This window comes from Salmo salar, chromosome ssa10 (genome assembly GCF_905237065.1).
Source record: "Salmo salar chromosome ssa10, Ssal_v3.1, whole genome shotgun sequence".
Classification (NCBI taxonomy): Eukaryota; Metazoa; Chordata; class Actinopteri; order Salmoniformes; family Salmonidae; genus Salmo; species Salmo salar.
The window spans coordinates 32,457,791-32,473,138 of record NC_059451.1 but is presented as its reverse complement, the minus strand read 5'-3'; the positions used below and the strand labels follow the sequence as shown (position 1 = coordinate 32,473,138).

General features: G+C 43.3%; 1 protein-coding gene across 29 annotated transcripts in view; it reads left to right on the top strand.

Moving 5' to 3' along the window:
* Positions 1 to 15,073, top strand: part of fryl (furry homolog, like) — a 90,454-nt gene extending 75,381 nt beyond the window's left edge. For 23 of the 29 annotated variants that reach the window (XM_014122950.2, XM_014122951.2, XM_014122953.2 and 20 more), the window contains 8 exons: positions 304 to 511; positions 1,047 to 1,196; positions 7,695 to 7,793; positions 8,546 to 8,614; positions 11,018 to 11,035; positions 11,895 to 12,005; positions 12,845 to 13,038; positions 13,177 to 15,073. In XM_014122950.2, the coding sequence (XP_013978425.2) occupies positions 304 to 511; positions 1,047 to 1,196; positions 7,695 to 7,793; positions 8,546 to 8,614; positions 11,018 to 11,035; positions 11,895 to 12,005; positions 12,845 to 13,038; positions 13,177 to 13,408 (1,081 nt within the window). In that variant the 3' untranslated portion in view covers positions 13,409 to 15,073. Of the gene's footprint in view, positions 1 to 303; positions 512 to 819; positions 1,197 to 7,694; positions 7,794 to 8,545; positions 8,615 to 11,017; positions 11,036 to 11,894; positions 12,006 to 12,844; positions 13,039 to 13,176 lie in introns of those variants that run through there. The other 6 variants (XM_014122938.2, XM_014122945.2, XM_014122947.2 and 3 more) reach the window with 2 other exon arrangements.
* The last annotated feature ends 275 nt before the right edge of the window (positions 15,074 to 15,348 follow it).

Here is a 15,348-nt window from a genome sequence, read left to right as displayed (position 1 = left end):
GGCTGTTTGGTCCCACAGGCCTGTGAGTATCAGTGTGTGTGTGTGTGTGTGTGTGTGTGTGTGTGTGTATGTGTTAAGATGGTAAAGCACCATGTGTCTGGCTCTGCAGTAGATCTCTGCTGAAACAACACTGCAGCAAAAACATCTGCAGTGAGAGGATGAGAGCGATGTATAGAGAGAGTGATGTTGTTTTGGTTGTAGCCAGAGCTAGGGGGTGTGTGTGTACATTCAGAATGAGGTGAATCCTGTGTGTGTGTGTGTGTGTATGTCAGTAGTACTGAAACTGATCCTGTGTGTTTTCAGTCAAGATGAGGGCGATCAGGATGGTTTCCCAGAGATCCAGGCCTCTCCTCCCCCTTCTCCCTTCCTCTCTGCCATCCTGGCAGCATTCCAGCCTGTTGCCTATGAGGACGAGGAGGATGCCTGGCGTGTCCATGTCAACCAGATGTTGTCGGACACGGATGGGTCCTCTGCTGTGTACACCTTCCATGTGTTCTCCCGACTATTTAAGGTGAGAGAGGAGCGGGATATATTTAGTGTATGTTTTCTGTGTTTATTTATGTTTTGTGTTTTTATGATTTGTACTGTGTATACAAAACATTAAGAACAGCTTTCTATGACAGTCTTACCAGGTGAAAGCTATGATCCTTTATTGATTTAACTTGTTAAATCCACTTCAATCAGTGTAGGTGAAGGTGAGGAGAAATGTTCGATTTTTAAGCCTTGAGACAATTGTCGACATGGATTGTGTATGTGTGCCATTCAGAAGGTGAATGGGCAAGACAAAAGATTGAAGTGCCTTTGAACGGGGTTTTTCAGGCTCAACAGTTTCCTGTGTGTAACAACAATGGTCCACCCAATGCATTGGAGTCAACATGGGCCAGCATCCCTGTGGAACGCTTTCGACACCTTGTAGAGTCCATGCCCCGACGAATTGAGGGCAAATGGGGTGCAAGTCAATATTAGGACGATGTTGTTAATGTTTTGTACACTCTGTGTATTGGCCGTGTGTGTGTTTGCTCTGTTGATTGTGTTATTCTCTATAGAGCATGCAGAGGAAGTTTGGCGCCATCACACACTCGTCAGTGCGTTTTCTGGGAGAGAGGCTGCAGCGAATGGGGAACCAGTTCCTCAGCTCCCTAGAGGTCATGACCTCACGCTCCCAGTGCCCCACGGTGCTGCTGGACGCTGAGACGGTGAGTCTTCCCTGACAACCCAAAGATTACAACTTCCTTAATAATCTAAAGATTATATTGCACCATCTCTCTGGTTTCAAAAGGAACGATGACAAAGCCAATTGTCGCATGCTTGTTAAGATATTTTTAGCAATGGCAGTAGTTATTAATTAGCCATGCTTGTTATGCATGCAATTTCATGTTATGCATATTGCATGATGGACAGTATAAGGGTCTTTCTATAAACTAGGGTACCGGTGAGGATTTCCTGCGGTGGACAACCTATTAACAGCTGTTGAAATGTCATTGATAATAATCTGCCGGTTTTTCTGCCGTTTATCTACGTGTATACGTATAATTTTTAACCCTTTCTCATGGTTCGTGTCTTGACGGATTTGTCCAAAATTGTGACAAACCCTTATTTCACTGCATTTCTATGTTACAGTGGGGTCCCGAATTATTGGATACCTTGATAAAGAGGAGCAAAAAATACTGTATAAAATATATAATATGAATACTGAGTTATATTGTATGCTCAACATTTAAAAAAACATTATTTATACTTATACAATTGCTTAGCGAAAGATTTTGTTTAACAAGTAAAATAAAAACATCTCAAAGATGGCAGTAAAAATGATTGGATCCCCTGTTTTCAGCACCTTCCCCTTGCGAGGATAACAGCACTAACCATGTTTCCATCCACAGTTAAGTAATACCATAAAAAATATATATATATAATCACAACTAGGGTTGCACATTTTGGGGAATATTCAGAGGTGGAAACATTCTGTGGGAATTAATGGAAAAATATGCAAATTATATTAATACCATTTAAATGTAGATGTTTTTTGCATTGGATATATTTACCATATCGTATGGAGACAGAAGCATAAACCTTTTACCTCATCATAACTAGACATAATTGCTAATTATTAAATCCTTCCAATAGAAATGTAAAAAAATCGATTTAGTTATGAATTTAACTTTAATTAAATGAGTCGACTCTTCACTTGGGATGATTTCACTGAACAACAAAAGAAAATAAAAGGAATATTGGATGATCCATCACATCTCCCAAAAACGTTTTCAACATACATCTGTAAAATGACAGTCTAGAAACTAAAGCTTTGGTTGTCTTCCTCTCAGGCTTCCATCTCTTCTCCCTGGACCTCCTCAATGTCCACCTCTTGAACATCAGACTCTGAGGCCTCATCTTCACTGTTACTTTCCAACCTTGTTGAGGATGGCTCGTTGTCAGGCTCAAAAAGCCTCAAATTTGCCCAGATGGCCACCAATTTTTCAACCCTTGTATTGGTCAGCCTGTTGTGTGCTTTGGTGTGTGTGTTCCCAAACAAGGACCAGTTTCACTCTGAGGCGGCTGATGTTGGTGGGATTTGGAGGATGATGGAGGCAACAGGGGAAAGAGCCTCAGATCCACAAAGTCCCTTCCACCAGGTGGCTGATGAGATATGTTGGCACGACTGCCATATTGCATCTCCATCCCAAAGCCCTTGCTTGGAAGTGTACGTCGCCAGACTGCCAAGAACCTTGCCCTCATCCAGGCCAAGGTGGCAAGACACGGTGGTGATGACACCATAGGCCTTGTTGATCTCTGCACCAGACAGGATGCTCTTGCCAGCATACTTGGGGTCCAACATGTACGCTGCGGCGTGAATGGGCTTTCGGCAAAAGTCTTGATGCATTTCAGAACTGCAGTTTCCTCTGCTTGGAGCAACCGTGAAGTGGGCAGGGCAGTATGGATTTCTTCTCTTACATCTGCAAGCAGATTCTGAACATAAGACAGGATGGCATTGTCTCCCTCAATCCCCGTGCAATGGCTAATGCTATAGGTTTCAGGCTGCTTTCCACTCTTTCCCAAAATACATCATCCAGGAAGATCCTCTTGATGGTGCGGTCCATATCGGCAGACTGTGATATGGCCATTTTTTTGGACACACTCCTTCCCCTCCAGGAGATTGTCAAACATGATGACAACACCACCCCAACGGTTGTTGCTGGGCAGCTTCAATGTGGTGCTCTTATTCTTCTCACTTTGCTTGGTGAGGTAGATTGCTGCTATAACTTGATGACCCTTCACACACCTAACCATTTCCTTGGGTCTCTTGTAGAGTGTATCCATTGTTTTCAGTGCCACGATGTCCTTGAGGAGCAGATTCAATGCATGAGCAGCACAGCCAATGGGTGTGATGTGAGGGTAGGAATCCTCCACTTTAGACCAAGCAGCCTTCATGTTCGCAGCATTGTCTGTCACCAGTGCAAATAACTTCTGTTGTTCAGCTCATCTGCAATGTAGAGACTGGTGTGTCTGTTGTCCCTTGTGTCTGTGCTCTTGTAGAATACTGGTTGAGGGGTGGAGATGATGTAGTTCATTATTCCTTGCCTACGAACATTCGACCAGCCATCAGAGATGATTGCAATACAGTCTGCTTTCTCTATGATTTGCTTGACCTTCACTTGAACTCTGTTGAACTCTGCATCCAGCAAATGAGTAGATAAAGCATGTCTGGTTGCAGGGGTGCATGCTGGGCGAAGAACATTCAGAAATCTCTTCCAATACACATTGCCAGTGAGCATCAGAGGTGAACCAGTTGCATACACAGCTTGAGCAAGACATTCATCAGCATTTCTCTGACTACGTTCCTCCATTGAGTCAAAAAAACTTCTGATTCCAGGACCATGAGCTGTTGCTATCGATAAGTTGTCTGATTCAACATGTTCACCTTGAATAGAAGTAGAGGAACATTTGTCAGAGGTTGCTTGTTGTGAGCACTGAGGGAACTTTATGCACTTGGACAGATTCTGCGTCTTTGTTGCATTCTTCACATATAACTTGGCACAGTATTTGCAAATGTACACAGCTGTTCCTTCTACATTAGCTACAGTGAAATGTCTCCACACATCAGATAGTGCCCATGGCATTTTACTGTAAAGATTAGGAAATAAATGTGTAAAAAAATATATATATTAAATTGCATGTACAAATAAATAGATAAGCAGTTAGTTTAAACAACTCCTTTGTAAGATACATGTTTGAAAATAAAACATGTACAGTTGAAGTTGGAAGTTTACATACACCTTAGCCAAATACATTTAAATTCCGTTTTTCACAATTCCTGACATTTAATCCTAGTAAAAATTCCCTGTCTTAGGTCAGTTAGGATCACCACTTTATTTTAAGAATGTGAAATGTCAGAATAATAGTAGAGTGATTTATTTCAGTTTGTATTTCTTTCATCACATCCCCAGTGGGTCAGAAGTTTACATACACTCAATTACATTGTTTAACTTGGGTCAAATGTTTCGGGTAGCCTTCCACAAGCTTTCCACAATACGTTGGGTGAATTTTGGCCCATTCCTCCGACAGAGCTGGTGTAACTGAGTCAGGTTTGTAGGCCTCCTTGCTTGCACATGCTTTTCCACTTCTGCCCACAAATTTTATATAGGATTGAGGTCAGGGCTTTGTGATGGCCACTCCAATACCTTTACTTTGTTGTCCTTAAGCCATTTTACCACAACTTTGGAAGTATGCTTGGGGTCATTGTCCATTTGGAAGACCCATTTGCGACCAAGCTTTAACTTCCTCACTGATGTCTTGATGTTGCTTCAATATATCCACATAATATTCCTGCCTCATGATGCCATCTGTTTTGTGAAGTGCACGAGTCCCTCCTGCAGCAAAGCACCCCCACAACATGATGCTGCCACCCCTGTGCTTCACGGTTGGGATGGTGTTGTTCGGCTTGCAAGCCTCCCCCTTTTTCCTCCAAACATAACGATGGTCATTATGGCCAAACAGTTGTTGTATTTTTGTTTCATCAGACCAGAGGACATTTCTCCAAAAAGTATGATCTTTGTCCCCATGTGCAGTTGCAAACCATAGTCTGGCTTTTTTTTATGGCGGTTTTGGAGCAGTGGCTTCTTCCTTGCTGAGCGGCCTTTCAGGCTATGTCGATATAGGACTTGTTTTACTGTGGATAAAGATACTTTTGTACCTGTTTCATCCTGCATCTTCACAAGGTCCTTTGCTGTTGTTCTGGGATTGATTTGCACTTTTTGCACCAAAGTATGTTCATCTCTAGGAGACAGAACGTGTCTCCTTCCTGAGCGGTAGGACAGCTGCGTGGTCTCATGGTGTTTATGCTTGCAAACTATTGTTTGTACAGATGAACGTGGTACCTTCAGGCGTTTCGGAAATTTCTCCCAAGGATGAACCAGACTTGTGGAGGTCTACAATTTTTTTCCTGAGGTCTTGGCTGATTTCTTTTGATTTTCCCATGATGTCAAGCAAAGAGGCACTGAGTATGAAGGTAGGCCTTGAAATACATTCACAGGTACACCTCCAATTGACTCAAATGATGTCAATTAGCCCATCAGAGCTTCTAAAGCCATGACATAATTTTCTGGAATTTTGCAAGCTGTTTAAAGGCACAGTCAACTTAGTGTATGTAAACTTCTGACCCACTGGAATTGTGATACAGTGAGTTATAAGTGAAATAATCTGTCTGTAAACAATTGTTGGAAAAAATTACTTGTCATGCAGAAAGTAGATGTCCTAACCGACTTGCCAAAACTATAGTTTGTTAATAAGACATTTGTGGAGTGGTTGAAAAACTAGTTTTAATGACTCCAACCTAAGTGTATGTAAACTTCTGACTTCAAATGTATGGAAACAGGTGAATTAATACTCCGCATTTAGCAGGCTCAAGCAAGCTAAAACCCACATGTTAGCAAAAACTAACTAGCAGAAATGATTTAAACACACTTTGCTGTAGGCTACTATTCACCTGTTTAAAAGAAATCATCTTTACCCCACCCAGTATTGTAATCAAAACTTTTCAGAAAGCATGTAGCCCTTGGCCCAGACAGTGTAATAGTGTGGGCTCAATAGCATCTCATTAGTGTGCAAGATCTTGAGAATCAGCTGTACATGTGATGGAAGAATGCACTGTGCATGCAGAGGGTTGCAATTCCTTTGAATTGGGGATAGTTTAACCAAAATATGCCACAAGACCTGGAATTGCCTTAAGTGTATGCCACAAAAAAGATTAACTGTTTATAAGCTAACTTGTTTTTATAAATTGAAGTGAAATTCCCCAAATTCCAGGGCTTAACTTCCATGGAAAAGTTCCGGGAAATTCTTGAAATTTACCTGAAAGTTTCCGACCCTTTGCAACCCTAATCACAATATGATTGAAACATTAAGTTTCTGTAACATTTTATAAATGCCGACAGAATTTGTTCGTTCGACATTGTGATATTTTTTGGGGGTCAAATTAATTATGTGAGAAATGGTGATGGAACGCCATTATGCGCAAATATTGATATAAAAACCATCATATCCAAGTAAAGTTGTCACGCGATGAAATGCTGTGTGGTCCTTCCACTACGACTCGGGAAACCATGTAGTTTATCAGGCTACAGTTTAAATAAGTTATGATGAACTTCACAGGGGTGGTGAAAGTGCACGGTGATGAGATTGATGCCCCTTGCCAATAAATATTAAGGGTCTTATTCTGATGACTTGATGATCAATGCTTGACAATTTTTTTTTGTTACAAAACTGTCAGAGTTGAAAATGGATGGAAACTCATTGAACTTGAGACTTTTATTCGGTACATCAAAACGTAAGCGAGTTTGGTGGAAACAACACTGCTGGGTAAATGTGCATATTTTCTTTAAGCAGAATTTTTAATATTGTAATGAAAATCAGTCTGCAATTGGATGGAAACCTAGATATTGAACCTTTTTCTTAAATGCTTTAAAAGATTGGAGAACACATTGGAAGGGATCTGGGCCATTCTTTCATGTAGAATCTTTCCAGATCCTTCTCCGCTTATGGACTGTTTTTCCATTTAACCAGAGATTGAGAGGGCCATTGCTAAAAGTTTGTTTTGTGGTCAATTAAAGGTGGAATATGCAGAAATCGCTCCTCCATTTCCTTGTTGCTAAAACTGTAATAGTTAGCCTAATTTCAGTTTGTGACAAATCAAGCAAGTATAGTGTAGAGAATCATTGTACCACTGTGAAATATATTTTCAATAACCAAAAATATTGTATTTTCAGCTGTTTGAAGCTGATGTACAAAACCGAAAGTAAAAGACACAAAAGCATAGAAACAACGCACATAGAACAGATCTACCACTTCTTACACTTGCTTTGAATGAGAATGACAGATCTTTATCTCACAATTCTATGTGAAGTTTAAAATGGATGGAAACACATTGAACTTTCAATTTTTATACAATACACTTAAGTGTGAAATTACATTTTGTGTGCTCTACATCACGGACTGATTTTTCTACGCAACAAATCAGTTTGGTGGAAACACCACTGGAGTGAAAATGCACATTTTCTTTATGCAGATTTTAGAATATTCGCATGAAAATCTGTTACCAATTGGATAGAAACCTAGCTACTGTTATAAAAAAGTTTGGTCCAACTTGGAAGTTAGGTACTATATTTATTGAATATGTGTTGTCGGGTCTGTTTGTGTCGTAGTTGGTCTCATGTGGACTGCTGGAGACTCTGAAGTTTAGTGTGCTGGAGTTGCAGGAACACCTGGACACCTACAATGGCAAGAGGGAGGCGGCCGAGGAGGTGAGCTCTCCATCTCATCCTCATTTACAGCTGCTATACAGTACATACTCTCATCCCTAGCTACAGTACACTCTTACCAACTGTTTCCTGAAGCCCTAGATCACACAATCCCACATCCTTATTCCATCCAATTATGGCTAATGATCATACCACATATCTGTACTCAGACCATCCCTGCACCAAACCACTGGTGGTACTTCAATGGCCTCTCATTCCTAGCGAGGAAGGCTCTAGATTACACATCATTTCCCCTCCAGATCAGGGAGGAGGAGGCTGAGAGAACACAACAGTACACATGAACTGAGTCATAAGGAGGTAAATGGGTTGGGTGTCTCATCAGCCATTGTATCACAGGGAGAATGAGTGGATTTAGCATCCACATTGCTAGCGACATCCCCTGCTGACGGGCTAAAAATATTCCCCGGCGCTCCTAAATCAGTTAGAGGGACGGATAGGAGGGGAGGAAGGAGAGATGGGGAGGAAGGGGTAAAGAGGACAGATGTGATTGCGAGAGAGAGAGGGATGCAGAGAGGGCTTGGGGATGCTGGGGTGCTAATTGAATGATATTGGTGCGGTCCCTTGAGGATTGATCTCCGCCCCGCTGCACTAGAACAGACCCTCTTTAATTCGCTAAGTACAGCGCTCTTATTGAATCTACCCCCCCAACCCCTACACACACACAGTTCAAAGAAAAGTAGACTTGCATAGACTGCTATCAATCACTCCCTTCCTCCCTTATCCAATGCCCACAGTGGCTGGAGAACTGCAGGAAGACGTTTGGCGACAAAGATGGCAACCAACGACCCAACACTCAGGCACAGGTATGACTAACCCACACACATCTGAACACAGCATTGTTACATGTGTAGAAAAATGTGACTACAAAGTCTGTTTTGTTTTCATGTGTGCCTTTTCTAATGCAATCAAACACTCGATAAGCATGGGAACATGCCTATTGAAACATTTTATTTGAGAAAATACATTTATATCCCCTCATCCTCAACAAAATGTTTTAATTTCCTACAAGCTCATTGACATAATTAGAGCCTCAAAGGAGACAAAAAGTCTCTTACACATCCTTTGGCCACTTAACCCTGGTCTGTCCACTGTTCCTAAAGCCAGTATTACTTCAGCTCATCATAGTAGATGTACATTTTGTTACGTTACACCCTTATTCTAAAATGTATTTAAAAATGGTTCCCTCATCAATCTACACACAATTCTCCTAAGTGATGAAGCTAAAACAGGTTTTTAGAAATGTTTGTAAATGTAAAAAAAAATCCAAAACAGAAATACCTTATTTACATAAGTATTCAGACTCTTTGCTATGAGACTTGAAATTGAGCTCCGGTGCATCCTGTTTCCATTGATCATCCTTGAGATGTTTCTACAACTTGATGGGAGTCCACCTGTGGTAAATTCAATTGATTAGACATGATTTGGAAAGGCACACACTTGTCTATAGAAGGTCCCACAGTTGACAGTGCATGTCAGAGCAAAAACCAAGCCAGGAGGTTGAAGGAATTGTACGTAGAGCTCCGAGACAGGATTGTGTCGAGGCACAGATCTGGGGAAGGGTACCAAAACATTTCTGCAGCATTGAAGGTCCCCAAGAACACAGTGGACTCCATCGTTCTTAAATGGAAGAAGTTTAGAACCACCAAGACTCTTCCTAGAGCTGGTAGCCCAGCCAAACTGAGCAATCGGGGGAGAAGGGCCTTGGTCAGGGAGGTGACCAAGAACACGATGGTCACTCTGACAGAGCTCCAGAGTTCCTCTGTGGAGATGGGAGAACCTTCCAGAAGGATAACCATCTCTGCAGCACTCCACCAATCAGGCCTTTATGGTAGAGTGCCCAGATGGAAGCCACTCCTCAGTAAAAGGCACATGACAACCAGCTTGGAGTTTGCCAAAAGGCACCTAAAGGACTCTCAGATCATGAGCAACAAGATTCTCTGGTCTGATTAAACCAAGATTGAAATCTTTGGCCTGAATGCTAAGCGTCACGTCTGGAGGAAACCTGGCACCATCCCTATGGTGAAGCATGGTGGTGGCAGCATCATGCTGTAGGGATGTTTTTCAGTGACAGGGACTGGGAGACTAGTCAGTATTGAGGGAAAGATGAACGGAGCAAAGTACAGAGATCCTTGATGAAAACCTGCTCCAGAGCGCTCAGGGCCTCAGACTGGGGCAAAGGTTCACCATCGAACAGGACAATGACCCTAAGCACACAGCCAAGATGACACAGGAGTGGCTTCGGGACAAGTCTCTGAATGTCCTTGAGTAGCCCAACCAGAGCCCGGACTTGAACCCGATCAAACATCTCTGAAGAGACCTGAAAATAGCTGTGCAGCAACGCTCCCCATCCAACCTGACAGAGCTTGAGAGGATCTGCAGAGAAGAATGGGAGGAAATCCCCAAATACTGGTGTGCCAGCTTGTAGCGTCATACCCAAGAAGACTCTAGGCTATAATTGCTGCAACAAAGTACTGCGTAAAGGGTCTGAATACTTATGGAAATGTCATATTTATTTGCTAAAATATTTTGTCTTAGTTTTTGCTTTGTCATTATAGGTTATTGTTTGTAGATTGATTGAGGGGGGAGAAACAATTTAATCAATTTTAGAATAAGGCTGTAATGTAACACATTGTGAAAAAGTCAAGGGGTCTGAATACTTTCCGAATGCACTGTAGCTGATCTGAGGTCAGCCGGGTGCCTCAACTGCGTGGTCTCCCCCTGTCCCCTAATATTGTTTAGTATTCTGACCACACTGCTGGAGGTTATAGATTTCTGCTTGCTCCCCTCCCTCTCCCCCTTTCTTTCAGGTCAGAGGACATACTTGGCTGTGAAAGAGGAGCTATTCCGGACTAAAGCTCTGTTGTACTGTGACAAGCAGAGGAGCACATACTCATTCACCGTTCTCTTCTACATCACCCCCTCCCTCTTCTCTTCAGATTCTCTGTCCCCCTTCTCTCGCTCTGTCTACATCCTTCTTTGTTTTCTGTCTCTGTATTTCTACACTGCTGTGTTCTCTAAGAACCATTGTTGGGACTGAGCCCCCCTGACCTGAGAACAGGTGTTAGGATGGAGTGGTTGTTACCCCTCCACTCCTCTCCTGTCAGGTCACTGTATCAGAGTTGCGATGTGAAAGCTCACTAATTCTTGGTCTTTCTCTCTTCCTGTTTTGTTTGTTGTTTTTGTGACCTGCTCACCCTCTTGCTTAGCAAATGGAAAAACTAGCAGTAAGTGGTTCTCTAAGTATTCTAGACTCTAATATAATCATGATGTCCGGACAACACGCTTATCATCTCATCCCTCTCCATATGTACCTGTTGCCGTCGTCAACCAACAACGGCCTGGGCCCTCCCACTCTGTCTCCACCCCTCTCTCATATAACTCGGCTACAGTCCACATCTACCCAAATCATACTGTTTATCATCGTTATTTATGCGTTACTTTTGGCTTCGCCTTTGACTGAATCAATCTCTTAACCCCTCCCTCTTCCCTTCTGATTTGACAGCAGATGTAAAATCTCTCAATCATTGTAGTAGTTGTCTACCTGATTTGAGGGGGATGTTGCCCTGGGTTATGGGGAGGAGAGGACGGAGAGAGAGACCTGTGAAGCCATGTTTAGTCTACCTTCATTTTGCATGCTTATTGCTCCATTCCCATTTCTGTTCAAATTCCCATTTTTCCATCATATTTTCCTGGATTAGGGACAATGTTTGATAATTCCAGTCACATATTTGGTCAGTATATTTCTGTGCTTGGACATACTGTACCTTAACCATAGGGGGCCAGACAGACAGGTAGTGATGGTCGGTATATAACCCAGTCCTCCGTGGCTAATGATGGCAGCCTGTGGTTGGTTAATAGCTGGTTAATAGTGCTAGCTAGACCCTCACCTATGGCTCTGGGCCTCGTCAGGTTATCCGGTCTCTGTAGGGACCATCGCTCCACTCCACACTGGGCCTCTTTAACCATTTCATCTCCTCCCACTCTTGATAACCCAGGATATCCATCTGCTCTGCCCAGAGGCCTGTGTGGCTATAGTGTGTGGGTGTGTGAGAGGTGTGTTGACCGTCTCTGGTCTCTCTGTAGGAGCTGGAGCTGTGTCGCAGGCTCTATAAGCTGCACTTCCAGCTGCTGCTGCTCTTCCAGGCCTACTGTAAGCTCATCAGTCGTGTGGACACCATCAAGAGAGAAGCAGAGGTGAGGCTGGGGGGGGTTTACACCCAAACACTTTACTCGACAGGGTATGGGTAGTGGAACATTAAAGCTGGGTGGTTTTAGAAGAAGCTGTGGTAATAGGAATCAGTTTAGGTCATTTATTTAAATGACAAGCCTAAAAGAAACATTGTTAAGTCACCCACTCAAGCATGCTTGGAGCCTTTCAGGTCATACCCATCATGCCGTGTGTGTGAGGTCAACACAGGGATGGAGATGGTGGGTTGTTATTTTACTTTCCCTTCCCCGAAGAGTTCTTTAATTGGGCTTCAGGTTGGTTCAGGAAAGCATGAGAGACACGGAGGCCGCCTGCATTTCTCCCATCTTCCCTGGCAGGGAAACCAGCAGTGACAATGCACACGCTAAATTAAACTAATTTCTTGTACATATCACACACATGCGTTTTGGAATTTAAAGATACTGTAACAGCAATAGTCGTTCTGTAAAGTCGTGAGCTGTTATTGTAAATGATTACGTACAAATGTGTCCTTAAGATTGAATGTTAACATTTTAAAAGATGCCTCTGTGTATATGCTCTTTTTCTATCTCTCTCACACACAATTTTGCAGACAGACAAGCACTGACACAGTGCCTGGATGTTCTGCTGAGGGGTAGCCTTGCTATCTAGCCCTGCTGTCTTATGGCTTTAATCTCATTAAATCCCTGAATGAGATTTGACTCTTTTCTCACATGCAGAGAGGGTCAGCTATTCCAGTTAATCACACGTCAATACTAACTGCATTGCTGCACAGACTTTGACGTGCACAAACACACATGAGATTATCTCTGCGGTTATCTGAACTTTGTGTGTGTGTGTCTCCAAGGTGACCAACATGTCAGAGGAGCTGGCAATCCTGGAGAGCTGTTTGAAGCAGGCAGAGTCTGGGGTTGATGGACAGGAGGATGTGGGTGTGTCTGATGCCTCCCAGACCAGCACTGAGACGGCCATCCAATCACTGATCGAGACCCTGAGGGCCAGAGACTTCGGCTCCGCCCTCACACAGGTCAAAACCTTCAGGTAAAGAAACAACATATCTTGTATCCCACAGCTATTCCTCAATGTATAGACTACACAGGCTTGTCATGTGTCTAGTCTACAGTCCTGTATCTGCTCTTAAACCTCAGCGCTGATGCCCTTCTCCTCCCTCTCCACTAGGTCTCTGTGGCCTAACGACATCTTTGGGAACGAGTCAGACGACGCAGTCCAGACTCTACTGCACATCTATTTCCGTCAGCAGACGCTGGGCCAGACGGGCTGCCTGGCTGTGGTGGGACCCAGCAGGGACCTGTCCCAGGCCAACGGGCGCCTCATGGAGCTCAACCTGCAGATCAGAGAGGCTCTGAGCCAGGCTCAGGCCTGCCAGGCCCCCCAGACCACTGGACTGTAAGGCTTCAGGCACAAAGCCTGGACTTGACTGGACTAGAGCAACCCCTCGTACCACTCACAGTTCCCATCTGCTCTGGAGGCTGGGAAGGTGTGTCAGGGGAGGACAGAACAGACTCCACCTATAAGGGCTAAAGGATGTGTGGGAATAACTGACTCATATTAATATATATTACATATATCAAATACTTCAAGCTAATATCTGTTTTCCCAGAATAAGCCAACTTGCAAAATTCAGCTGCAATAAGTCGTGGTATTATGTGACGACTGGCCCGGGAAGGAGGATGATAATGCTAAACTGGAAGCGTTTTGGCGGAAATTACCTGATGGGCCTCCCATATTGGCCAGTGGCAGCCTCAGGCCCTTTCAGGAGACTGGATGGGGCCTGGGGTTCGGTCAGGGAGACGATGTGGTGTTCTCATAGCAGTAGAGTTGGAGCATAAGAGACTTAGTCAGTCCGGAAGGAAACCGGATGGGTGTGTGAGAGGACAGGCAATCCCTGTCAGGATTCAGAAACAAACACACAAAAAGTGTTCAAATGCATGCTTGAAAGAGAAAAGCACTGCAAGAATATTTTTTTGACAAATGTACTATTTTTTATTAGAGCTAACATCCTAGGTTGTAAATGTAAGGATATTTAACATGTAATTGTAATCCTAGGGGAGCTGTTCACCACAGGGACTGTAAAAAGATACATGTATCTGTTTATTGACCTGCATTAAGTTTGACTTGCATTGGAGACGAGCATCATCTTCAACAGGTCTTCTAATGAATCTCACTCTGTAACCAAATAAGTAGCTGCCTGTAGAGACTTTAGGCTGTGTGAGATATATATTCTTGTACACACTCGCACGCACACATGCATATAATTGCACAGAAGTGGAGACTGGCTACAACTCATTATGGAAACATTAACTTATTTTACTCTGTATATATTTTAGAAAATGTATAGTGAAAAAACAGTATTTTTTTTTCTTGTACTTTTGTGAAATGCACTGTTAATCTGAATTAGATGTATGAAGCTAATGCGAGAAGAGAGAACCCAGAGCAGATACTGAGTAACTAATGACCCACGCCGCTATTATAATCCTGTCACACAAACTTAAAGAATCTCCCAGACTGGCCCGGTTCATGTGCTTAGGGGTCAGAGGAACTGGTTAAAGGCGCTTGCTAGTGTAGATTCTGCTTCCTGTTGGACCAGCCCAGTCATATGCATTCCTTCTCTCCACTGTGATGTCCATGTTGGCCCTGTACCCCAGCACAGGTCACGCTAAAAAGCCTTATGAGGGGAAATTGAGGCCCGTGTTCGTCCATATTAGCAGATCCCAGCGGTGCACAGCTGCACTGGTGGTGTGCCATGGCCCTGTGCTCTGAGGGGAAACTGCTGTCATTAAAGCTGTGCTTTTGCTTCTGAAAAGGCACTGCTTGCTGCCTGCCGAATTGCAGGGCATGAACTAGATGTTTGAAAGTGTTGCAGGAAACTTGTCATGGCACATTGTAAACGATCACTGTACTCATTCCTCACAGAGAGAACTTGTCTATTGCATTTGAATGGATATATTATTTACTTGGAAAATAATTGTAGAGGTGCATTACTGGATTACTTTTCTTTTTTTTTGTCATCTCACATACCAGCCTTCTCTCTGGATAAATAAAAACCTGATATGAATTTCTATTGTTTTCTGACAACAATAGAGGGCTACACTATCCACACCAGCATGTTTGGGTGAGAAGCCAACAGACTGAGTAGTAAGTTGTACCGTGAAAGGCTACATTCAGTACATTGGCAGCAGAGTTAAGCTTGAACCATGCTGCAGAGCTCCAGTAACCTCACACTCCTCAGCAATGGGTTTATAATGGCTGGTAAGTCAGGCATAAAGAACCTATACGCCTCTGACGTCACTAGTCATGTCCAGTTAGCTACCCTAGAGGCACGGCTTGTCA